Source organism: Toxoplasma gondii, chromosome Ib, assembly GCF_000006565.2.
Source record: "Toxoplasma gondii ME49 chromosome Ib, whole genome shotgun sequence".
NCBI classification, from domain to species: Eukaryota; Apicomplexa; class Conoidasida; order Eucoccidiorida; family Sarcocystidae; genus Toxoplasma; species Toxoplasma gondii.
The window spans coordinates 382,947-407,103 of record NC_031468.1 but is presented as its reverse complement, the minus strand read 5'-3'; the positions used below and the strand labels follow the sequence as shown (position 1 = coordinate 407,103).

General features: G+C 51.3%; 1 protein-coding gene across 1 annotated transcript; it reads right to left on the bottom strand.

Annotated features, from left to right (window-relative positions):
• Positions 1-70: 70 nt before the first annotated feature.
• Positions 71-24,130, bottom strand: TGME49_207880 (hypothetical protein; the record flags this gene model as incomplete). The annotated part of the gene is made up of 25 exons (XM_018779400.1): positions 21,619-24,130; positions 20,580-20,880; positions 20,151-20,270; positions 19,363-19,479; positions 18,387-18,476; positions 17,777-17,956; positions 16,913-17,044; positions 16,012-16,127; positions 15,372-15,483; positions 14,428-14,667; positions 13,786-13,848; positions 13,080-13,315; positions 11,918-12,068; positions 10,923-11,096; positions 9,952-10,358; positions 9,510-9,631; positions 8,529-8,650; positions 7,932-8,044; positions 7,186-7,225; positions 6,251-6,289; positions 4,888-5,055; positions 3,418-3,891; positions 2,396-2,469; positions 1,634-1,758; positions 71-1,116 (listed from the first exon to the last, which is right to left on the bottom strand). Exons 1-25 carry the CDS (start codon positions 22,077-22,079, stop codon positions 71-73), a joined length of 5,223 nt encoding a protein of 1,740 aa, XP_018638505.1. The 5' UTR covers positions 22,080-24,130.
• Between the last annotated feature and the right edge of the window lie 27 nt (positions 24,131-24,157).

The following is a 24,157-nucleotide window of genomic DNA, read 5'->3' as shown; positions in this document are numbered from 1 at the left end:
GCTGCTGAATATAACAGTATCAGCTGCTCTGCAAAGCCATCTAGACTGCGAAACATATGCCTTCTGTCCTTCACTCCCCGTCGCTACTAGAACCCGAGGGTGACTGGGAGTTGGATCCGGACTTTCTTCTGGAAGACCCTGCATTGGACAAAGGTGAGGAGGTCGCCGAATCGTCGCTACTGCTTGAATTAGAAACACCTGTTTGTTTCGATGAAGAGTTTCGCTGCTTGTTGACTGCCGAGGCAGATATTTTTTTTGAGGCCGAAGCAGACTCCTCGCTGGAAGAGCTTCCAGATTCTGACTGTTTCTCTTTTGTTGCACTACCATCACCGGGTTTCTCCCTAGCTTCTGTCTCGCTGTCTTCGCTCTCGCTCTCTCTACTGGAACTTTTGCCACCGTCGCCGTCCGGCTCCCTCTTAACCTGGTCCATTTCGTTGTCCCCTGATCTCTCAGTTAAACTCGAAGTCGAACTCGATCCGGAGCTCGAAGTTAAACTCTCGCTGCTACTGCTGGAGCTAGTACTCGAGCCATTTCGGCTTCTACTTGAATTCCTGCGACTACCACCTTTGCTCCTATCCTGCCTGCTCTTGCTACTATCACTCTCATTACTGCTGCTCTTGCTGTTATCCCTCCCACTGCTGCTGGCACTCTCACTGCTACTGCTGCTGGCACTCTCACTGCTACGGCTGTCATTCTCACTGCTACTGCTGCTGCTGCTGGCACTCTCACTGCTACTGCGGCTGCTTTCGCTGACGCTGCTTTTGTTGCTTCTACTTTCACTGCTGCTACTACCACTTTCACTGTCACTGCTGCTACCACTGTCACTGCTTCCGGTACTTTCTCCTTCGCTGCTACTGCTGGCGTCGCTACTGCTAGTGTCACTTTCACTGCTGGTGTCGCTGCTGCCACTGGAACTGTCGTCTTCTTCAGTTTTCTTCTGCACCTCAACTGCATCGAGTTTTTTGGTGACTCTCGAGGCTTCTTTCCCAGGTTTTGACAACAGACTCATGAGTCGTTCCGATGCCCGAAGCTGAGACAAGAAAATCTTAACGAAGGGCTCTGTGCGGCGCAGCGTCGCGTTCGCCTCCACGATGCTCTTCATAACGGAACTCTTCCCTGAGGAACATCAGAGGGCAATGTGTGCATTTCGGAAGTGGATTTCGACAAAACCTCACTGACGGACCCCACTGGGTTCGACTTTGGAGAGCGTGTGTCTTGGCAACTCTGCTTCAGAAAAGCAAATAGATCCCTGTTCGGCGCTGCTACTCAGCTTCCTCACACAACGGCGGCTGCGCAGTTCGAGTGCGCTGGCTCCACATATTTCGCTAAAAACAGCACGAGTGGTGGTTCTGCACATGGTCGCGAGCAACTAGCCACTCGAAAGAGCGTTTTCCTCGCAACGCAGAGGAGCTTTTCCGCTCCACGATTTCGCGGCCCCGATCCTCTGTGACCCTTTAGTCCCTGCTTGCCTAGACCTTTCTGTCTGTCAGTCCCCTTTCTCTGATCCCTCCGCTTTGACCGCTAGGGTCTGCAGTAAGTCGCCATTGAAACGCATCCCGTGATCAGTCACTTTGCGTTGCGAACACAGAACCTAGTGGCGCCACGACAGAGAAGCTCGCGGTCTGCTTCTTACATTCTGTAGGTCGTCCACTCTCGTCGAGCGAGTCAAAAAGGCCCGCAGCCTGTTCCTCGGCAGCGAGCTGTCGTACAAGAGGTAGCCACTGCTGCTCTTCTTGCAGCTCCTTCGCACGCTGCTCTCTGCATTTTCGGACAGAAGAACCGAAGACGCACGCGCAGGTAGCAGCAGAGCAGGCGGTAGACACGCTTCCGGTCTTCTCGGGCAACCGAAGGAAATCTATCAACAGTGCCATACGTCCCCGCTCTTGTGTTTCACGTCGAAGCACTACAGAGGCGGGCAAAGATGCAAAACAGCTATGCGGCGGGGTCGGGTCTCTCATACAGGGTGTAGGCAATGCGACAGACAATAAAGACACAGATATATAAGCGACGTTTGCCTTAAACGTCCCTGTAGCCCATGCACACCCTGAGGCAGCAATTCACAGCCAGGCGTGTTTAAATATATAGATAGATATACATACACGGATACCGATTTCAGTTTCTATCCGTACGTATGGACTCATGTATGCACATACGTATATTGACACGCATACATGCACACCTATGTACATACATGTATAGAGATATATATTATCGTATATGTATATGTACATATACGAATATATATATATATATGTATATGCATTCCAAACATACGTGGATGCAACACCTGACGTGCCACTCGACAACCCGACGGCATTCATTTCACAGGTGCGCTTGAAAACCTCCGCTTTTCCGAGTGTCTCAAGGCTAGGCAGAATTTGGTGGCGAGACAAACCTTCTCTTCAATTCCTCCTCTCTTTCCTTGGCTGCTTGCTTTGCGCGAGCAGCCGCCAACTCTTTCTGCCGTTCCTGCATGCAACACAGAAGAGCTAGACGTTGACTTATTTCTAAGTACTGACGTGAACTAACTCCAGTTGCAGGCAGCGGAAATCAGCTCTGGGAACCCGCGGCAGAAGTGACAAGAATGTCAAAACGGTGCACTGCAGTTCAGGCCACGTGGTTGAACAGGTTTCAGTGGGCGACCCCACGCTCTTAAGTAGACTGCAGAAAATTGACTGAATGCAGAGATTAACTACGTCACACATTTGTGGTGGACGCGCTGTAAATGAGGATCTGCAATCCGCCGTCTAACTCTGTCCCGGAACCGTCCTTCGACTAAAACCTGTGCTAGCTCCCCCTTTCCCCCTTTACTTCTTTTCAACGTATTTCCAAGAAAGAAACGTGTTCTTGCTCTGGGGTAACAGGGTCGAGGAGCGTAAGAAACAAGTCAAGAAAAGATGCAGGACCTCGAATCGTCTTCTGTGACTGCTCCATCGGATACGCAGTATCCTCCAAGTATCCAACGTATGGTGCAGTCGTAACAAGAGTCCGATTCAGTATCCTAGGTGGCAAATAATATCAGAAATGCTAAGACGTTCCATGTTTGTACCTCACAACTGGCGTCCTATTCAGTGAAAACAGTTGCTGGTATCAGAGCTACCAAGTATCTGAGAGCACGCCACTCTGTGTGTGTGCGTTGGTGCTGTCCTGTTTGTTGCTTTCAGTAGAAATGCTGAATGCATCACGTGTACGATGTGTTTTGTTTTAAACGAAAAAGACTCTTTTTCTAAGCAACTGGTGTGGCGGCTACGTTGTAACCAAATGCCCGGTATGGGCGCTTCTCCGCTTCTCCAGAGAAAACGGGCCGTCGCCTCTCAGCGATCACGGTCGTGCTTCCGTCCGAGATCGCCCGTTCGGCCTCGACGCGTTTCCCGCGACGATTTTCTTCGAACGCGCAGCCACGTCGTGCATGCGTACCCTTTCTCTGAGTATCTTTGAGATTTCTTCTTGCTTCGCGAAGAACCGTTTTTTCTCTGCATCTCTTCTTTCGCGGTCCTTCCTCCTTCTTTCCAGCTTTTTTCGCGACACTCTGGCGACGACTGCGTCACCCTGCCGCCTCGCCTCCTCATCGAGGGCGTTCTCGAGCGCCGCTTTTTCCTCGTGGAACTTTCGCAGCGTCTGCTCCACGCTTTCCAGCTCTCGCTGCGACTGCTTGCCCACCAACAGGCTCTGTTTCAGTCTCCGCGCCTTCTCCTCCGCAACTCGCTTCCTCTGCGCGTCTCTCTCCTCTGCCCGACGCCGCAGCGTCTCCTCTTGTTCCGCAAGATCGGACTGAAGGGCGTCTTCTTTCCTCTTCATTTCTGCCTCGAGCTCCTTCTCCTTCTTCTCTAGCGTCGCCTGGAACCTGCGCCGATTCTCGTCTGCCACCTCTTGGCGTCGTCGCCGCCTCTCCTGTGGATTGGGGGGCAAAGGCAAAGTAGACGGAGACAGGAAAACAGCTGCACGAGCTCCTGTCGGAGCTGAGAGAAACGGGAAGCCAGTTCACGGCTTCAGAGACGTAGAGCGTGTGGCTGTACCATGCTCACGAAGACAGGAACGAAGGAAAGGAACCCGGGTCTAAGTTCTCCGGAGACACGCAATACCTATCACAGACGCCTGAGGCGGCACTGCATGCAGTCGGAGCACTTGAGTACGTCCTCGAAGCGAATTCACACTGACAGTGTCATGTGCTCTGGAAGTGTAAGGGAGCGAGGTGGGCGCCGAGCAAGCAACATGCATGTTATACAGAACAGACAAGACACAGAAACGGAGTCCGCGTCCGTCAAAGATTTGCTGATGGGTCGGGAGTGTCTCAGCCGTTCCAGGACCTGCTTAAGCCACTGCCACGTGCGAAGGAAAACAAAGGCGATGCACGAAAAAAACAAGCGTCTCTCCTGAGACTTTTGGTGACCGCGGCGGGCGACTCGCACCCCAACGAAACAAAGAAAAGCAGAGAATAACAAAAGAGAAGAGCGGAGAACCCTTCAGCCCCCAGAAAGGCGACCGTTTGCACAGATCCGGGTGCCACAAAGATCAGTGTTCCTCAGAGACACTCAATCATGGGAACCGCAAACGAGACGGAAAAGTGCAGACGTCGTTTCGCTGTGTTAGAGACTGTCTTCCTCAATTCTATTGGCTGTTTACTCTCGAGAACACAGAGACTGTGGAGAAAGAAAAGGAAAAGGGCACTGAGTTCCCTGCGCGTCACTTGACACAGATTTCGCTCTACAGAAGACAACATCTCAGCTTCGGCATGCATCGTTGGCGAGACCGAGAGTGCCGGGCAAACCTGCAAAAACCGAAGGTCGGAGACATGCACATAGCTGCGCGTGTGTGACGCATGACTCAGTCATCCAAACGCAGAGAGTCGAGATGGAAATGTAGACGCCGTAATCCGTCTTCCCTCACCTCGTCTTCTGCTGCAGCTTCTCTCTCCAGTCTTTGTGCCGTCTCGCGCATTTCTGCAATGCCGTCTTCTCTCTGCGGCGAAGTCGACAGTTCTTCAGGGCCATGACCCAACTCCGAGGCGTGCTTCTCCTTCAGTTTCTTCAGAGTGAATTCATGCTTTTCCTTCAGCTGCACAGCCAACAGGTGAAGCAAGGACAGGCGAATTGAACAATGTGCGCCGGCGCTAGTCGAAGTCCCCAGCTTGGCGTTTGCCGCCACGAGTACGGAACGTTACAAATCTCCAGGCGAGGAAAGAGATGAAAATACGTCTACGAGTCTTTCGCTTCTTCTCTGACACAACTGCGTCTGCCCTGGTGCCCCTGCAGCAGATTCGTTTGTGGCTCTGGTCGTTCAACTGGTGTTATATCGAGGTGATCCCATGAAATCATTGAGTATGCCGTCGCGGGCCTGATGGTGTGCAGCCAATTTGATAGTCGGTCATACATTTCTGAACGAGTCGCTTCCAGTGATGCTTCATGCATTTCTGTTATTTTCAGACAAGCTCAGAGACAAGGCGTGCGTTTGGGTCTCCACTGTCACTCGAGGCTCGTGGTTTCTCCAAATCGAGCGACCGATAAACCCTCCCTTTGTTGGATCTGTGTTACACAATTCTCAGGTGCGAACCATGCTACAAAAAGGCGATGTGCACATCGATAAAATGCGGCAATTACGCTGCTTCGTGTAAAGCATTCACCCCGGGCGGAGGTAACTCGGAACATGGAGCCCCAGATCCAACCAGCTCAGAATGGTGTGGTTTCCGTGATCGGGAGGTACGATGGTACTAGTCATGTCAGCATTCGAGGCGTGGTGCATTTAAATGAAGATAGATCCGTCGATGCATGCGTCTAGAGCGAATCAAAGATGGCAATTCAGCGAAATCCTTCAACAATGGTTTGAGCAATGTGCCGGGAATCTCCCCGGTCTCAAGGAACAGGGTAATGAAGAGCTGACACAATGGAAAGCATGTCATCGTGAAAGACGATGGAAAGACGGAAACACTCTCTAAGAAGTTCCGAGCTCGACTATGAGAGAATGCATGGTCTATACCGATCTGTCTGTCGCCTGGCTTTTCAAAACAATGTACTCAGCGTTGAAGAAAAGGTCGAAAACCTGAGAACGTCCGAGACTCGTCTACCATGTGCAGGAACCATGAGGTGGATAAGAACCAAGACACGGTAGTGCTTGTCAAGTCATTGTATATATTTAGCTCACCGCGTATACAGTTCTGGACCGCGGACCACCTGCACCCAGTCAGTCTTGATGTGAAAATCATTTTCAGTAGCAAAGGCACAGTATCACATTCTCCATGATGTTTTTTCCCTACCTCTTGCCGCACATTGGAAAGTTCCGCCTGCAGCCCTTCCTGGAAAGACACTCAAGTCAAAACCGCTTGCTTAAGATAGCTGAAAGTGCAGGAGTTCAATACCCCACCGGTATTCACGTTTTTGCCCTATGTATATATATATATATATATATATATATATATATATGCGTTAGTAGTTTTCTGCTGTATGCATGTGGATGTACGACAACCAAGTTTCAAATATATATATATATATATATATATATATATATGAATCGTGGCTTATTTGGATACCACGTTACCACTGACTAGTTTAGTTTTACGCGCTTTGACTGTATTGAGTCAACAATGATACTTGACCAAAAGTGGTTTCAAGTTTATACTCTGTTTGGTTTCCTTTTCAAGTACAGAGCTAAAATAAGATTACTCTGCCTGGCTGTGAACGACACAATCAGGGCAGAAAGATGCCACAGGTCCTAGACGACTGCGCTCCCATTAATCACAATCATGCAGAAACTCACCAGGCACACACTACCCCGATGAGATACTAACTGAATGTAGCCTCCGTCTTACGCATTGTACAACAGGATTCCTGCCTACATTTTGGGTTTCTCAGATGTAGTGGCATTTGCATTACAAGGCATTACATGTGCCACTGTAGCGTTTAGAAACCCTTCAGCTCCATCTTGTGCATTTGCTGGCCTTCGACATCTAACAAGCGAAATGGTGTCAATCTGTGCATCTGTGTTGATCCCCGTTTGTCAGTGTTAGAAGCTGACTTTCCGGGGAGCAAAGACTGGCAGCGAGGTACGGCACTGCTCATGCATCGCTCGCCCTCTCCGATCGTTTGTGTCTGGTCATCAGTCGCGCTCTCTGATTCAGTGCCTCTGCAGGGAGAGTACGTTTGAGAGGAAGCGCGGAACGTATCGGACTCGAGTTCCGTTGCATGTCCTCACCCAATATCTTCGCTGGTCTTCTTCAGAAGCAGCATCATCTCTGAATGAGAGGGACATGCAGAAAAACCACTATCAGGGTCAGCCAGTCACGCAGGATGATTCATGGCGGGACTGTGTCGAAAAGCAAGAAAGCACCTGCATGATGCAGAGGTGACGTTTCACTGTACTTGGACACACACGCCTCTCAAGTGGACGTCGCTGTCAGGGGCTCACGGAACGCGGAAGTGTATCTCTGTCAGGAAGTCACTTCTCAAACGTAGAAAGGACAAACAAACATATCCTTCATATGCACGTAGGTCTGTACGCACCCACCGCCCTCTGCTGCTGACCAGCAGTGGCGCAAAAGAGAACTGCATGCACCACATATTCCAGAAGAAAAATCTGTCCTCTGTCTCGTTCTTCTGTTCCTTCAGGAGGAGGTACAGCGGGAACCAGAGCAACATCAGAGGTTTACCTGGTATTCTGTGGGTGTGTTACAAATCTAGACTCCTATTATAGTTTCCTGTGTCTCGGCTTATATGAGTAACCTTGTCTCAGACGTGGGTACACGCTGTACGGTGGTCCGATCACACTAGTGTCTGTGCAGCTGTTGCCTCTCCCTGTTATATGAGATAACATTGAGGTGGACGAAGTCAACTGCTTGCATCTCTAGGTCTTTTCATGGGGCGTCACAGAGACACAGAGAGGAGACAGATGGGTCAAGGTCGTGGCATATTCGTTTGAGTGCCAAGAGGATCTGTGCCTACCGAGGGTGACGGTGCATGTAGTCCGCCTTTGCTTGACACAGCGCAAAGGCCATTTCTTCACTCCGCAGTTGCTCGAACGCCGTCAGCTCTTCAAGATGTCTTGCTCTCACCGCCTGCACCAAAAACACAAAAGGCTGGCAGGCACCTGTCACCTGACAGGTCACCCCTCATCTCACACACAGCATGCAACGCGTTCACAGTGGTGGAAGGATCCGTGCACTGACCAAGAATTCAACGAAACAAGTAGTTCCGCCAAGAGGAGAACTTGAACTTACGTGGATGCATTGAACTAACTCCGAACATAGATACATATATATATATATATATATGGAACAAATTATATATATATATATATATATATATATGAATGTTGATATTTGTGTGTCCACATATATAAATATATATATTTAAATGTTTATGCGCATGTGTGTGCATATATATAGATATAACTATTTGTGTGTTTATATGCAGGCAGGAGCTCAGGGGGTCCACAGGAACGGCCATAGGGGAGCGGCCGACATGACAGGCAGATGGGAGCGTCACTAAAGGAGAGGCATCTGAGAAAACGAGAAGCGTGTGGTGAACAGACTTTCTCACCTCTAATCCGTCTTCCTCATACAGACGTTCTCTCGTCTGCAGTTTCTGTGTCCACGCTTCCTGTCGCATCTTCGTCTCTTCACACAGACGCATTTCCACTTCCTGCTGCTGCCGCTGAATCTCTGCGTCGGCAGGGTTCACATCGAAACAAGGATTCGTTGAGCAGTCCAGTGAGGTGGTGGCGTACAGCGTGTGCAGCAATCGTGAAAAAGGTGGGTGCCTGTATCCTCCAACTGCAGCCATGTATTCAGTATCCCAGGTCCTACAGTGTCTCTGTTTATTCTGTTTGAAGTACGCAGTTTTGGGTCACGGACCCTCTGCACAGAGACAACATCGACTTACACTGTGGCACTTTCAACGCGTGGCGGACCTAGGATTTGTTGTTCACAATGCCAGCTTTGCACGGAGGAAAACGTACTTTCTTTGCACCAGTCAGCCCACTCGCAAACGACTCCAAACCTCCCGTCCTTTTTCTTCTCGTGCGCAGAGCCAAGACGTTTTTGATTGAAAAAGTTCACATTCGTTTTCACAGAGCGGTCGGGCGACAATGCACCGACCGAAGCCGTGCGTCCGAGGAGACACCACATCAAGAAGAAATCTTCATCAGAAAAGCAATGTCGAGAGAGTCTTGTGGGTACATGCAGGGCGTGAGTTGCCGGAAAAGGAGAGCGAGGAGGGTCGCGGATTCGTAGGACATCGTTCACAGCTGTTGTCTGAAGGCCGGAAGAGCGAGGCGTTCGGCAGGAGGTTTTCGAAATCAGAAGACCACAAGATAGATGGAGAAGCAAAGCATCAAGAACAACCGGCTCTTCCACACCTCCGACTGTCCGTTTCATCGAGAGCAGAATGCGTCTGGTACCCTTATTCCGGTGTTGTGACTTCTGGGGAGTTTGACGAATGTCTTCGCTGGGGCGAAATACGATGATGAAGGACGAATGTGTCGCCGCGTTTCGGAGAGAAGGCGGCTGAACTGTTTCTTACCCCCGATGAGATGTTCCTTGTCCTCGAGCGCACTTTGAACTGCAGCTTTCAACTTTTCCTGGAGCCTCTGACTTTCGATTTCCAGATCCGTAGGTTCTTTGGTGAACCCCAGCTCTTCGGGACTGCATACAAAGGCGAGTGTCGAGCGAATGCACAGAGACACACACACCTGACTGCCTTTGAGAACTCAACATGTCTCCGCGGGTGTCGGCGGACCTCTCGCGCGATCTTCAGCAGCTCAGACGTAGCCGTCTGGGCTGCACTCCTCACCCAACATGTTCGGGTCCCGTCTTGCAGCTATTTGCGTCCGTTTGGTGTGAAGCGCTAGCGTCGCACTTTGGTTGCATGCCTCCGAAGTGAATGGTGAACAAAATTCAAAGGCCAACGCCCGGAACTCTCTCAGGACGAAGGCTACCACAAGGACTGGTGGTCCCGCGCTCACGTTCTGAGAGGAAACGGTATAGATTTGTCTTGCATTTCAACTGCGAACGTTTCTTCCTCTCCCGCTGCCTTCGCCTTCTCCTGCTCGCTTTCGACCTCGCTTCCGAGAAGAACAGTGAGACTCGTTTCGCGTGTTTGTCGTTGTCTCTCTGCTTGCTGTTTCCAGCCGTGCATCCTTTGACTCAAATCTTCGTCGAGAGCGTTCCCCTCGCCGTGCCAAGCCTTGAGTGCAGATACGCGTTCCTTCAGAGAACTCCCGATCCTCAGACGCGGAAACGAATCCTCAGTGAGCGAAGCTCCCTGCGCCTCCAGCTGTTTTGTGGCCTTCAGACAGGTCCAGAGTTCAGTCGTAATGAATGTCATTCGTCGAATCAAATACATTTCCGTCAAGCGCCTCTTCTCCGCCTCCTGCAAGCGAGACAGCAAGTGGTGATTGAAGGCAACGGAAAGCCACAGATGAGCGAGAGAATGCGGGAGTCATGACGTCAGAGAAGCGCAAAGAATGCGCACAAGAAGCGCATACACAGACGCGGCAAATCCAGAAATGCACGTGGTCACATGACAAGACCTGTCCACCCCTGTCTCTCCATCTCTTTTCTCACACGTGTAACTGCCTGTATTGCGCGTTTTTTCTATGTGCGCATGCGTACACACACAGCGATGTGCCTCGGCTTCTTGACACAAGACTGCTTTCACACAAGTGGATAGGTCGACGTTGCCTCAGCTTTGGCGAACTGCACCGCCTGAGAGCCCCCGCCCGCTCTTCTGTTTAGACCGGTGGGTATCTGATCCCATCTGTGGCCTAACTTGCGTCACGAGGACGCAGTGCAAAGGACCTGACAGGGCGGTGCCTGCTAGCAGCCGGATTCGAAAACGTGCATGTTTTACGTATTCATGAGCAGCCCAAAACTGCATGCAATCTTTTAATCAAATCAGGTGCAGACTGATTGTCTGGAAGGTACCAGTGTTTACCATTCTTTTTTGTCGTCCTCTCTGTTTTTCTCGCTGTTTTTCGTGCTCCGCCACGATAGCCTCCAGGACCCGGCGTCTGCTATCCAGACTTCTCTCTGCCGCATCGACAAGCCTCTTTCTTTCCATCGTCAGCTGGTCGCGCCACACCGCCCGGGCTGTCTCGTCGGCCTCCCTCTGTTAATCGAAAGAAAAAACTCAGACACCATGTTCCCCTGGAGCAGTTGTTCCATTTACTCTAGGAGGTACAACAGGTGTCGTGGAGGTAATGCTTGTCTCTCTAGTTGCTTCAGGCGTCCCCTAGGTTTTCGGAAACAACCTCTTCCTGTGGAATGTATGCAACGAGATGAGCAAGACATGGCAAGCTCCAAGGCCAATTAGTCAAGTCGCGATAGAAAGCAGAGAGCCAGGTCGTCTGGTGAATCTGATACTTTACCTATTTGCTAAAGAGCGAGAAGCTTTGCCTAAACAAGAAATACTTGGTGAAAGACAAAAACAGCCCGCAAGTTAGTTCTGCGTCTTCTCAATCAAGGGTGTGTGGGTTCGGCGATCGTTGACTGCCCACTTCTCCACCGGGGAAAAGCACCTTATGCGCGGTTTTTGTTTTTGACTCTGTCTAGTTCGTCACCAACGTTTGTGTTCAGCAGAAAGCGCCGTGTAAGCCGCTACTCTACAATCAATATGTATATATATATATATATATATATATTTCATACATCGCAGGTGCGATCTAATGTCCCGGTACCCTACACAGATCACATGGCCGGTCGCACGTGGAGATCATACGAGCTGCCAGGAGGGAAGTGTGTTCTTCCTGTTGCTTCTGTCTCCCTCCACCCCTGAGAGGTTGTTCGAGACAGACAACCAAGTGCTTTGTGACTGCGGGTCACCTGCACCCGGCTGGACTGCTTGTGGCAGATAACAGAGTTGGAGACCACTGCTTTCGGAAACGAAACTCTGGAAGCTCATCAGATTCTTCTCCGGCTTCTTCGCAGTACCTCGTGACTTTCTTCACGCGTGAGAGCTCGTTCGAATCGCCGCATGTCTTCGTCAACGCCGCGGTCAAGTTTCGCACGTTCCCCAAGAATCAGCTGGTCTCGAATAAAAAGTTCGAGTCTCCGCTCTGCCTCCACTTCCGCATCTTCAGCTCTACGTGGAAGAGACATACAGTGTTGAGACAAAAGGATAAAACGATTCGAGAAAGGCACCATCGCAGCAAGACACAATAAACGAGAGATGTTTTTCCCTTCTCAGTCTCGTCGTTCTTTCTCCTGTCTACATGGACCGTCCTTCTTTATCGTGTCTAAATAACACAGCTTGATCGATTTGCACAAGCATCGCATGAAGATACAGTCAGAGACAGACGACTGCTTCGTTTGCTTTCAAGTGGTATCCTTCTTTCTCCGCTGCGTGGAAAAACAAGAGGAAGCGACACGCACACAACTGCGCAGAGAAAAGACGCCACGAAAAGGACTCTGGAGAGATGACTCGCTGCGATTCTCCTCCTGGGAGTCTGTACACTTCAAGAGGATCTTGTTCCCCGAATGCGAAACGAAGAGGGAGAGACACAGGAAGAAAGTGGCTTTCATGCTACACGAGATGGCACAACGAGCATCATGAGGACAATGTCTTCTGGGATTATTATTCGTGTTTATCGGTGCTTTCCAACGCTTTCCCCAGCTCACTGCGCTCGTTGGATCAGACCAAACGAGCTCCCTAGTAATAGAAGTAGAGAAGCAGAAGAGGAAATCGCACTAGGTCTTGGGAGGCCGCCATTAAGCACACAAAGCTCATATTAGACCACATACTGTAATTATTCCATCACGTACAGATGTTATCTCTGTGTAAATCAGGTGCTTTAGCTTCCTAAACTCTCGCCTAACTAGCGCGTTCCTAGTCGTGCTGTCTGCTTAGGTTCTTGCTTGAATCCCTCGCTTTGCGCTCTTTCACCTCGTCCTCGTTGCTGACTTGTGCGTCTTGTCCGTAACTATTCGAGCGTGGCTGTTGTCCACGAAGTCATTCAGCGTGTTCCTCCTCGAGGTCAGTGCTGACACCCTTCTGGCGACTTTCCCGCCCCACTTCTGTTACGTCTTCCGGTCTCTTTGTCTGAGGCGATTCTTCGACTATAAGCCGAAGCGCGTGTCACCGGATTTTCCGTACCGTTCAAGGCTCGAAATGACTCGGTTGAGGCCCGCATCTCCTGCACTGAGGCACTTCTTCAAGCCTGCTTTGTATTTGTCCTTCATTGCCGAGAATTCGCGTTCGTCCTTGACAGTGAGTTTCGCCTCTGCCGTCTCAATGAGTTCTCGAACTTTCTTACGAATCAGCTGGCGAGAGCGATCGAAGCCGGACTCAGTTTCCGCATTTGAGACTCTTAAGGCTCCCGCCAGATTTGCCTGGGGAAACCAGAGAGAACTGAATCTTGAAAGGTTGCTCAACGACTCGGAATCTCGAGGTGGCAGGCAGGTGAAGGTGCGCTGCAGCGAATTCGAGTTCTGACACTCCACCGACAAAGTGAACAGTGTCGATACTTGTGTACAAACAGCCGTTTGTGTATCCATGAAAATATGTCTATATTTATTTCCATGTACGCAAGCTGACCTGTTCTTGTGTATCGACATCAGGATGCACATCACAAATCATAGCACATAAACATAATTACGAAAGGCGTGTGTTTGTGTATGTGCACATCTGTTCGTGTACAACATGTCGAGAACCTGACTGCTGATGTACCTCAAAGTGAAGAACGGTTTCCAATGACATTGGTCACTGCAGTGAATTATTTATGAAAGAGTATCAACCTTCTTGAAGCATCGCGAACAAAAAATGGCTACGTGAAGGCGCTTGAAACAAAGCGCGTCCTCACCCTGAGGACGCGTCCGAAGCTTCCAACAGATTTCGAATACTCGGGATCCACGGATTCCTCAGCCTGATCGTTCGCATCACAACGTACAGGCTTTTTAGCGTCATCAGGCCGACAAATCAAGCACCGAACTTCAGCACATACTTACGAGTTCGACGACACAATCGAATGGAGACGCTCCTCTCTGCCTCGCGCAAGTGTTTCCGTGAGGTCCTTCAGTCGGTGTCAACGCGTGATGCTCTCCTGTCCCGAGTAAAAACGTGAGGATGAAAGTGAGATTCAAACGCGCCATGCGAAGGCACTCCGAGTGACGCTAAAGCTTCCTTTACTTGTCCTGTGCATCTTGAACAGTCTCAGGAAAGACGAAGTAAGTCCGCGCGCGACTACAGCGTCCATGCAGAGCAGTCGCACCGAAAACGCACACACGCATCTCCAACCACGTCCGTGTTTGTCAAAAATCAAGTCGAACCTGACTCTCTTTTATTTCTCCTCGGCCTAAGTCTGGATTCGCTTGTACGAGGACCAAGCGTGTGGCCTCTACAGAAGCAGCTACAGAACTAAATTCAACGTTTTCTGCGGCCTGTCGTCGGTCCTGTTTTCAATGCGCCTTCACTGTTAGCTGGCCCGTCTGCGCCCCCCGTTTACCAGCATTCTCTGAATGTGGCGTTGGGACGCTTGCTCTGAGAGAGTCCGAGTGGCCTGAGTGGCCGCAAAAACTTCAAATAGAAGGCAGTGTTTGTGTTCGTCCACTTGCAATTCCTCTTTCTCTTTTTCCTTCGCCTGACGATGGAGTAGTGCCTGGAAACGAGCTTCGACGAGCTCAGCGAGTTGCTCAGAAGTTGCGCGTGTCTTCTCCGCCTGTGAGGCGCGCAGATGTCCGAGTTCCTGGGATAACGCATGCAAGGACACCGAAACTCCGCGGTGCACGAACGCGAAAGAGAGGTGCTTATGCGTGAGCACGGGGTTCGAGTTTGAGGTACTGCAGAGTTCGACTGCATCAACAGGATAGACTTCACGGTTCACACGAACCGACAATTGTGTGACCGGAGCGGTAGACGTTTTCTCTCTCATTCAATACATGTGAATACTTCTAAGTTTGGTCTGCCGCACTCGAGTTCCGGCTTACACTTCAGCAAACTCACGGGAACTTGACAAGCAATGCCACTCAGAAAATTAATCCTTCCAGTCCGATGGTTCTGACCACACTCGCCTCTAATTCGTCGTTTTCTTCCGCTCAGATTTTCTCCACTTGAGGAGTCCTTTGGTTGTACGTTTTCAGGAGCAGACCACTATGTTCGATGATCTTGCGTGTTCTCATCGATGTAGCTCAGAGCAAATATAACTAGACTCTGAGAGTCGTCCTCTGGTCACCCTAATGCCCCCTCGAGTTCTCATCTGTGCAGCCTTGAAGGCAGTTCCTCCCAGAAGCGGCACAGGCTCGTCTGCTTGAAACGCCACACCCCACTCCCTCAGACCTCCTGGTGTACATTTTCTCGCTTGAGAGACAGGCGCGCAGCTGTCCTTGGCTCTTTGCACACACACGTGGATACACATCTTGAGGGTGAAGGGGGGAGGCAATCCTTTATTACCAGTTCCAGCATGTCTCGAAGCGAGCCGTTGCTGTCTTGAGCACTGTGCCCCGTTTCTGTTTCGTACTCCCACCGGAGTCTTTCTTCTGTGGCCTTCACCTCGGCGTCTTGCCTGGAACACGTATCAGTCACAGGTAGATCGAACGCATGCGTTTTCCGCGTCGATTGGTCGAGCTCCACCGCCGCCGCCAGCCGAAAGCATTGGCGCATTGCGTCCGGAGAAGGCATTGGGGGATTGCTGAGTTCCCCCCAAAGACAGATGAAAGAGCTACTCTGTCCACCGTACACGGCCACAACTTGAACAGCCAAAAGCATGCAGCGGCCGCGCAGACCGAGCGAGAGGCAAGGCCGAGACCAGTCGCACGAGGTGTACATACACCGCCAGGTCAGAAACATTCGCGCTGTCGACCTTGGAGGACGTACACCGCTACACGATGTAAGGTCGGCTCGGGACCACGCATAAAGCACAAACGCCAGATAGGGAACGTGTGAAAAGGAAGGGGCAGACAACGGTCACACTGCACAGCCAAATAGTACGAAGCTTCTTCAAACGCAGAGGCGACCAGCCTTTTCCTTCACCGTGGCCATCGAACAGGAGAGGCACCAAGCGAGAAACGAGGTCCAATCCGCTGTCTCTCACCTCTCCGAAAGCGCTTCAAGCAGAGCGACTCGCTTGGCCTCCATCAACTCCATCAAGCATCTTCTCTCCCTTTCGTGGGAAGTCGACAGATCGTGAATGGCAGCAGTCCGCGCGTTCTGCCAAAACGAAGTCCGAATAACAACTTCGCTATACTCTCCCCATGCTTAATGGAACCTGTGAGATGTTATGCTCGTCCAAGGACGAAGCACGTGTAGTTTTGTCAGTTCGACGGGAAAGCACTCCATTGTCGACAAATAACTGGGACCGTACAGAAATATATATATATATATATGTATATACATAGATACATATACTTATACTTGCATGCGTAGAGAAGTGTGTGAGGGCACCCATGGGTCGGGTGCATTTGAGTATGGCGGGACAGATAGGAAAGGAGAGGGAGAGAGAAGGCGAGAAACAGGGAGTGAAAATAGTTCGAAGAAAAGAGAGAAAAGCAACGAGGACGAATGACAGGAAGACGAAGAGCAGGTGAGTCAAGCACGCGCGATTTATATTCATACATCAAATGTCTTGATTACGATTGTCACATCCCTGTCCAGCTCTGCAGAGGATTAGAGCCTGCCTGATAGAAGTTTCCTCCCCTCTCGTTTCTACAGGGAGACACAAGAACGAGGTAGATGTGGATGTCCTAGACGTTCCGTAGGAAATTGAACTCCAGCAATCATGCACGTTGGCGCGACGGCTGCTCGTGTCCGGTCACCGTCTTCAAAGCGACAGACGAAAGACCGGCAGACGCGCCTCTACCTCCCAGGTGTCGATTCTCTCTCTATCTCTCGGTTTTCCCTTCGGGTGCTCTAGCACGCAACCTCAGAAGCTTTGCCCGGCTGTTTCTCTTGTGCAGAGTCACATTTCGTGAAGCCTGTCTCTAACGTTCACTTACGTTTGCCTTTTCTTCGATTGCGGCAGTCTGCTGCTGTACCCAACCTCGGAGAAGCGAAGCGACCGTCTGAAGGGCTGCCTGATCGAGTTCGCGTTCTCTCGCTGAAGCTGCGACAAGTTTTGTGTTCGCCTCCTGGAAAGCAATTGAAAAGGAAGGAGGTTGCTGAACGTTTCTCCATACGAAACGTTGGATACACGGCCGTCTTCAGATGCACCAGTCGGGCGCCTGCTTACGACCTCGACAAGACTGTGCATATGTGCGTTCGATACTCGGCCATGTGTGTTGGACGGTAACTGCCCGCCTAACCACTTGTCTCCTTTGAAACGTTCCTTTTTTGCCATCCGCGCCGCTCGTGGATATCTACAGAGCCTCCGACGTGTGGCGCTTCGTCCCAGCTTCACGGCCGCCCAGCGGATCACGGTGAAGGCGGCTTCTCCACTCACACAGCCAAAGATATAGGGAAATAGTCTAGGATTTACTTGAGCGTCTCGAGTTCCCTTTCGGCGGTGTCGAGTTTCTTCGACGTTTCGGATTCTCTCTGCGTTTTCATATCTTCTCTGTTCTTCAAGTTCCCTCTGAGCCTTTATGGGGCACCCGCCAACCCACTCGAGACCCTGTCGATGCCGAGAACGGTCCCAGCTTACCCCGGAGAGTCTCTGTTCAATAAACGGTTCTCAGCTGCCTTTGTGCACCACCGTCTCGCACGGCTTCGAGCCATGTGGGCGAGGAGCCCGAGTCTCGCGACACCCCACGGTTCCGGTGACTTCCTTGGTGCATGTGTGGCCACTGGGTCTTGTGCAGGAAGTGGAACCATTTGTCTCACAGTTCGGTTCTTTTCTCGGACATGTTTGCCGAATCGCCTACCTTCACAACTGCAAAGAGCGTCGCGTCCATGTTCGCACACGCGCGAACGGCCGTCTTTTCTCCTCTCCTCACGGCACCTTGCAGAGTCACGTGGCAGGAGAGAATTTCGTTCACAGCTGAGGCAAGAGAGCTGTCGCGCGACCTCAGAAAGCTCCTCAGATTGCTGGCCTCGGAGTAACGCTGAGACAATGAAAAGGAAAGCAAGGCGACAGAGTCGAAAGGGATCCCGGATCACGCCGAGGATCTCACGAATTGGCCGCGAAAAAATACAAGTTTGATCTGGGGGATAGTTCAACGTCCAAAGCCGAGCCGTAGCGCGGACGACGCAGGCAAGCATTTCGGATTCATGTTCTACTGCAGCAGAGCCGCACGGTTGAGGTGGCAACTTTGTAGGACGAACCCAGGTATGTCCTGAATCTAGACCTCGATCTCTGCGTGCAAATGAGAGCTCGAATGAAGCTCGGTTACAGTACAAAATCGACGTCAGGTCAAATGGTTATCACCTGTCCTGCGAAGCAGAAATAGTTCGTTACATATTTTCGCGTAGACGTATAGCAACAAACGGGTCGCCAAGATGGAGCAAAGACCGACCAGGGTGTGAACGCCTTACCTGCTGCCAGAGAGTCGCACACAGAGTGCTGAGCATGTTGCTTGCATCTTGAAGGCTTTCACGCAAAAAGGATCCGAGGAAGCTTCCAAACTGGTAAATCAGTAAAGACGAGAAAGCAGACAGTTCCAGAGAAAGACACAGTGTAGCGCTGGCCACTTTCGGCTGTACATTGCACGCAAACAGGTCATGAAAAAGTCCACTATTGCATGGCGATGCAATATCCAGAAATGTGTACTACATGCATGTTTGATTCGATACAAAATAAACAACAAGGGGACAGCCGCAGCATATGACGGCCTAAACATGAGACGCTGGCGCCCTGTGAGAACAGATGAGCCAAGCGGGGTGCTACCCAGGGAAGCTATATTTTTATTTTGTGCTTTTGAGGTAGCTTCAGCATTTCTTATAATCAACAAGGAGAGCACCCTAAGGACGGGCATGCATACTTGCACAGGGCGACAGACGCACACAGAAACTCTACAGAACGTGTGCGCATCTCGATTTCGAATCTTCTCCTGGGCCATTTCTCGTTCAGAAAAACGCGTCGTCTTTCCCTCGGGCAAACCCCAAGCCATAGCGTTGCATGCATCGAATCAGCCACTCTTAAAGGGAGGCTCGCATTCGCTAGCAGCTTGAAATTGCAAAGCGGATCATGTACGACTCTGCGTTGTCGTTCGGCTACCGCCTCAACACAGAGTTTTACATGCACAGAGTTTTCTCTCGTCGTTTGAAGGCGTGGTATCGCATATCCATGTACTACACCTATCCCTGCACTGCGTGAGACAGCGAGAAATGCTGGATTTCAGTACCCGAGGACCTCGAAGAAGCTATTTCACATCCACTTTGCTGACAGTCGTACATACAGGTGGGTCTGTCCTTGAAACCCCAACATGTGCATTGCGGAGAAACACACACTCTTGCAGACTGAGAAGACAATCGTTTCCCGCATGCGCTTCAGGCTTCTTATCGACCTCACCTTCGCTTGAAGGTCGAGGACCCGTTCCGGCGTCTCTTCTGCGACGGGCAGAAATGTGCTCCGGCGTCGCGTCGCTTCCACGCTCTTTGGTTCACCAGTCTCAAGGGCGTCAACTTCCTGAGAAAAATGCAGCGGCAATCGTCAACCTCAAGAGACCTGCAGGGTGTAGGACAGCAGTGCAACAAGTTGAACGCTACTAGGCCAGGTAGAAAAGGAGGGGGAAGGTGAAAATCAGACGGTCCTGTCGCAAAAAGACGTCAGGTGAAACAGAAGCGTATACGGGAGTCTTGTGGCCAAGAAACGAGAGTCCTGGGGTCTCTCACGCAAACAGGGAACGACGTTTGTCACTTCTTTCATGTACGTCGAGTGCAGGCACAGCATCCGGCTTTTGAGGGAACGATACATGAAAATGGACGCAGGCAAACTCGTCTCAAAAAAGCACCGCCCGTCACGCTGTGGCACAAGCTCGATTCCCTGCCCCGGTTGCACCACCAGTCTATCTCGGCGGTTCGGAAGTCGCGCTTTCAAGAACTATGGGGATCTTTTGCCCGGGACCATTCGCTGCTGTTTTGGGAACCCAATGCATCTGATCTGACTTCGGTCGTGGTAGAGGATGGACATTGTACCCTCCCTCTACGGACATGCGTGGTATGTCTGTACTGAGGTCAGCAGCGCGTCACTCGACAACGTGGAAAGTTATTCAGTAGCCGTAACGAAAGAGAAGAGTGACAAGCATTGCTTCCACCCTTGCGACTTAGAACGGAAGTGCCGAGACAATTCACCCTCACGGCCTCTCGAGCTTCCTGCGCCTTAGCCATCTCCTGGACAAGCAGTCTCCTCGGCATGCGAAGATACTTCAGAATTTGCTCCACGCATTCTTGATTCTGTGTGTCCGACGCCATCCAAGCCTGAGGTAGCAGTCGGGCATCTCGGCATCCGTGAACGCGTTTGCGTCTGTGTAACTGGTGCGCATTGTGTTCCTCATGTACGCGAAAAGGCATACTTACACTCACGCATTCACTGTGAAAATGCGTACATACATATACACGTGTATACAATATACATTTTATATGGATTCCGATAGATGGATACAAAGGAAGATTGTGATAGATTCATTTTTCCTCGTTCCTTCGGGCACACGGGTAGTCTTCAATTCGATAGCTTCTTTCGTCTATTGCATCGAGAAGCATGTTGCGCTTCCGGACTCAAAGACATACCTGGTTTGAGAAAAAGTCCCCGAACTCTTTCATTATTTCCGTGCTCATCTTCTGCATGAGCGTGCGCAGTTCTGTCTCCGTCTCTGCGCGTTTCTCCCGGAGCATCTGCGCGAGCTGCGTCACGTACTCGGACGTTTTGGAAATCATTGCCAAGCTTCCTGTCACAATTCGCGGGTCCACATCCTTCAGCAGTTGGAGAGCGCCTTCTCGTGCTCTCTCTTTGTGCGCTTCCTCCGCCTCGAAGCCGACAGATCCCTTCTGAGGGCGGAGAAGGCCCGGCAGCTGGAAGAATAAGTGGCGTCTGCAAGCAGTCAAGGCCAGAACGAAGCCGAAGCAGTGTTCAAAAATCACAAACTTTAAACGTGTGGATTCAATGGAGTAAATAATACCAGAACAGTATTTTAGGTCCGGAATGTAGCCCTCAGGGATTGTTTCAGGAGCAGGCCGCCGCCTTCGTGTTAGAATATCCTACAGGCTTGAGACGTTCAACAGCGTTTTGCGTTTCGCGACATCCTCCAAGAGAGCCAGTTTGATTTATCTCTCTCATCGTAATACGTAGCAATCGACTGGTCCTAGTTTCTCTGCGCGATCCACCATGTTGAACTCTTCTCCGTTGATGCCTGCTCTCAGTCGCCTTCATTTCTACACCAATTTCCATCTTAACTTGTGTCCGCTCAGCTCCCTTGGACATGGTGTTCAACAGGTTCTATTTCGTCAAAAACTCGTCAGCTTGTCTCGCGTTCCCGGAAGCCCCGATAGTGTCGGAAACGAACAAAGCACTGCGATGCCTTCAAAATGGAAACCCGCCAACGCAGGCAGCAAACAACTTGGTTTATGCCCTTTCTACTGCGTTCCCGAGGTCCTCCCAAGATTGTCTGCCAGCAAACGAGCAGCCTCTTCCGCGTTCGTGCGCATCTTGGTTCCTGTGGCGTTTTGGACCTGCGTGGAACCGCCGAGTTGCCTGCACCCAAGTCCGCAGAGGATGAGCAGAAGCCGCGCCGCAGGAAGGCGCTGTGGACTCTTAGCGTTCGTTCCTTACTGTCTGTACGGCACGAACGCGGCGTCTTCAACGTCGAGCTCCAGTCCGTGCGCCTTCAAAGCCCAGCCGAGGAGAAGAAGCAGGGCAATCAGGACCACAGCAGCAATGAGAAGCCTCAGCAATGATCCCCAGTCCGCCGCCTCGTAGATGTCCGGAGCTAGGCGAATACCGACAGCAGCGAGACTCTCGCGGGTGCGTCGCCGCGGCGACGTTGCACTCTCTCTGCACTTCAACTTCTCATCGAGGAAGCGGAGAATGGAGAACTGCTTCGGATCCTGACTCGAGGCGAAGACGTAAACGCCGGGGTCCTTAAACGTGTACGCGAAAAGGACGTACTCAACCCCGGCTTTGACCTCCCAAGCCAGTTGTCTGACAACCCAAGGGAGCGCAAGACAGAAAGGAATACTCACACCAGCACGAACCTCCAGTTTCAGGCCAAAATGCGGAGGTCCCGTGAACATGAAGGATGGTGAGCTCCGTCTCGGAAGCTCCCTTTCTCACATTGACAAGAAGTCAACGCCATTCACGAAGTCTCCTCCATTCGCTGCCTAGATGAAGAAACAACAGAACCATACACACGATTTTGATAGCGGAGTTTGCGTCCTCTGGAAATCGTGACGACGTTTGCAGCGAATAGCTACTGACACACGCAGAACGGCGCTCACACGCTCGCAGCACAACGAGCAAAAGGAGCATGAAGCTGAACTTCATTTGGGGGGTTCAGGACTCCCACAGCTCGAACCAGCCGAGTGGAATGGCTGAGCAAAATATCAGACCACACTCCCTGCTACACAGTTAACTGTACCAAGTGATCGGCGTCTTCGGCCTACAGCGTTGTAGTTAGGTTACGCGCACATTCCTTGATATCTGGAACAGTAGACAATGACTAGGCAGTGAAACACCCAGGGAGGCGTCTCCAACATACCTTTTACCTACACCTGTACGGAGCTTAACAAGATTCCAGGCAAGAAACTTGGTACTCTGTTCTATGTCCCCGTGGCCAACACACCCGCAACCAGTGATGAAAATATACGTGTCCAGTGAAAGCGCGAAGGCGCATCTGACACTGGCGTCCCGACTATGGAATGAAGGCCCAGAACGAAGAGTGAGTTGACGGAGGCAAAAGGAACGACTCGGCGTTTCCTTTCTGCAGCAACGTCCTTGGCAAAGGTGAGTGCGACCCGACGGTGGAAAAGCTCCACTCAGGCGTCGCGGTCGAACATGGGTTTTAGTCTAAGATCATACTAACGGCGAAAAGAGAAGTGCTTTCAGAGAAACTGGGTTTTTAGCCGGGAAGCAGTCGTAAGCGCCGTAGTGTGTGCCTGTACCTAAAGCTGCCGTAGTCGAATTCTCTATTGGTGTTCACAAGACTGTCCTTGACGTAGACAGGGTAGTTGTTCTTCCCGAGTCTCCAAACCACTGTAGTTCCCACGGGGAGACACTGGACCGGCCCGGAGACACCCAGCAAGGCCTCAGTGGACTGGGAGGGTGGGCGGGTCGCATCTTCCGTTTGCAAGAAGGTGTGTGCCTCCAAGACTCGCGATGGATTTTGCAGTTCCGTGATCAGTGCCGGAGGTACGCCAAACAGTCCAATCACGTGACCTGCACGCAGACGAAAACCAAGAAGGCGCAAAATCGACTCGCGGGAGCAAGAGAGGCGAAGGGTTCCTGGCGGGTGTTCCCGTGTAACGAAGCCTGTGAGGAGACGAGTCGGCATTAGGACCTGTCCAACTCTTGGCCGGTCGGTCGCCATTCAGGTCTGAATGTGACGAAAGAAGGGTCAAAGCGCAGGAGAGGAAGAAGGACGAAACGAGAGCAGAACGGAGAAAGCGTAAGGGTAGGGTTTCCCGCCTTCAGTTGAAAAAAAACGTAATCTTGCACTCGTTCCAGCCTAAGACCCACAGACCGACAAGGCGAATAGCAGCCAGGCGCGCCATTCCAACGTCAGAAGCAACATGCTGAAACCGCGTGATCCCGGGTCAAACTCACGCTGAAATTCTCAGCTCAAGCTTTACACTACCACTATGAACCCCTGGAACGCCTGCTCGAATATTCCTCCCTTCTGGCATCCGCGCGGATCTTGGGCGTGCGCTGCTCTGTCGGCAGGCACCGGAAAACTGCACAGCGGCGTGCTCGGTTCCGGACTCTCTGCGAAGGAACGCGTTTTTCTTTTCGTAGGCTTCCACTTTGTCGGATCTCCTGCGTTTTCTAGTGTTCTCTTTGGTCGTGCTCTCTTTGGCTCTGAGCTGCGTGCGATTAGATGTAAGCCAGTAGACCTCCTTGCAGCATGGAATGCGCAGGAAAAGCTTATGGGGAGTCCTGTCTCACAGGGGGCCACTCACCCCCAATGGGATTGATCCCCTGCTAGCATCTCAGTCCTGATACGCACTACTAAACGGGATTCCTTGGCTTCTCGAAACGACCTTTCTCTCGGGAGTACATACAACGGGATGGACTGTGTGGCACTCCAGGCCTTTGAGATCCAGCCATCACCCGTTCTAGCACTCGTGCATCTGTTTTCATGTCCTTGATTCCTCGC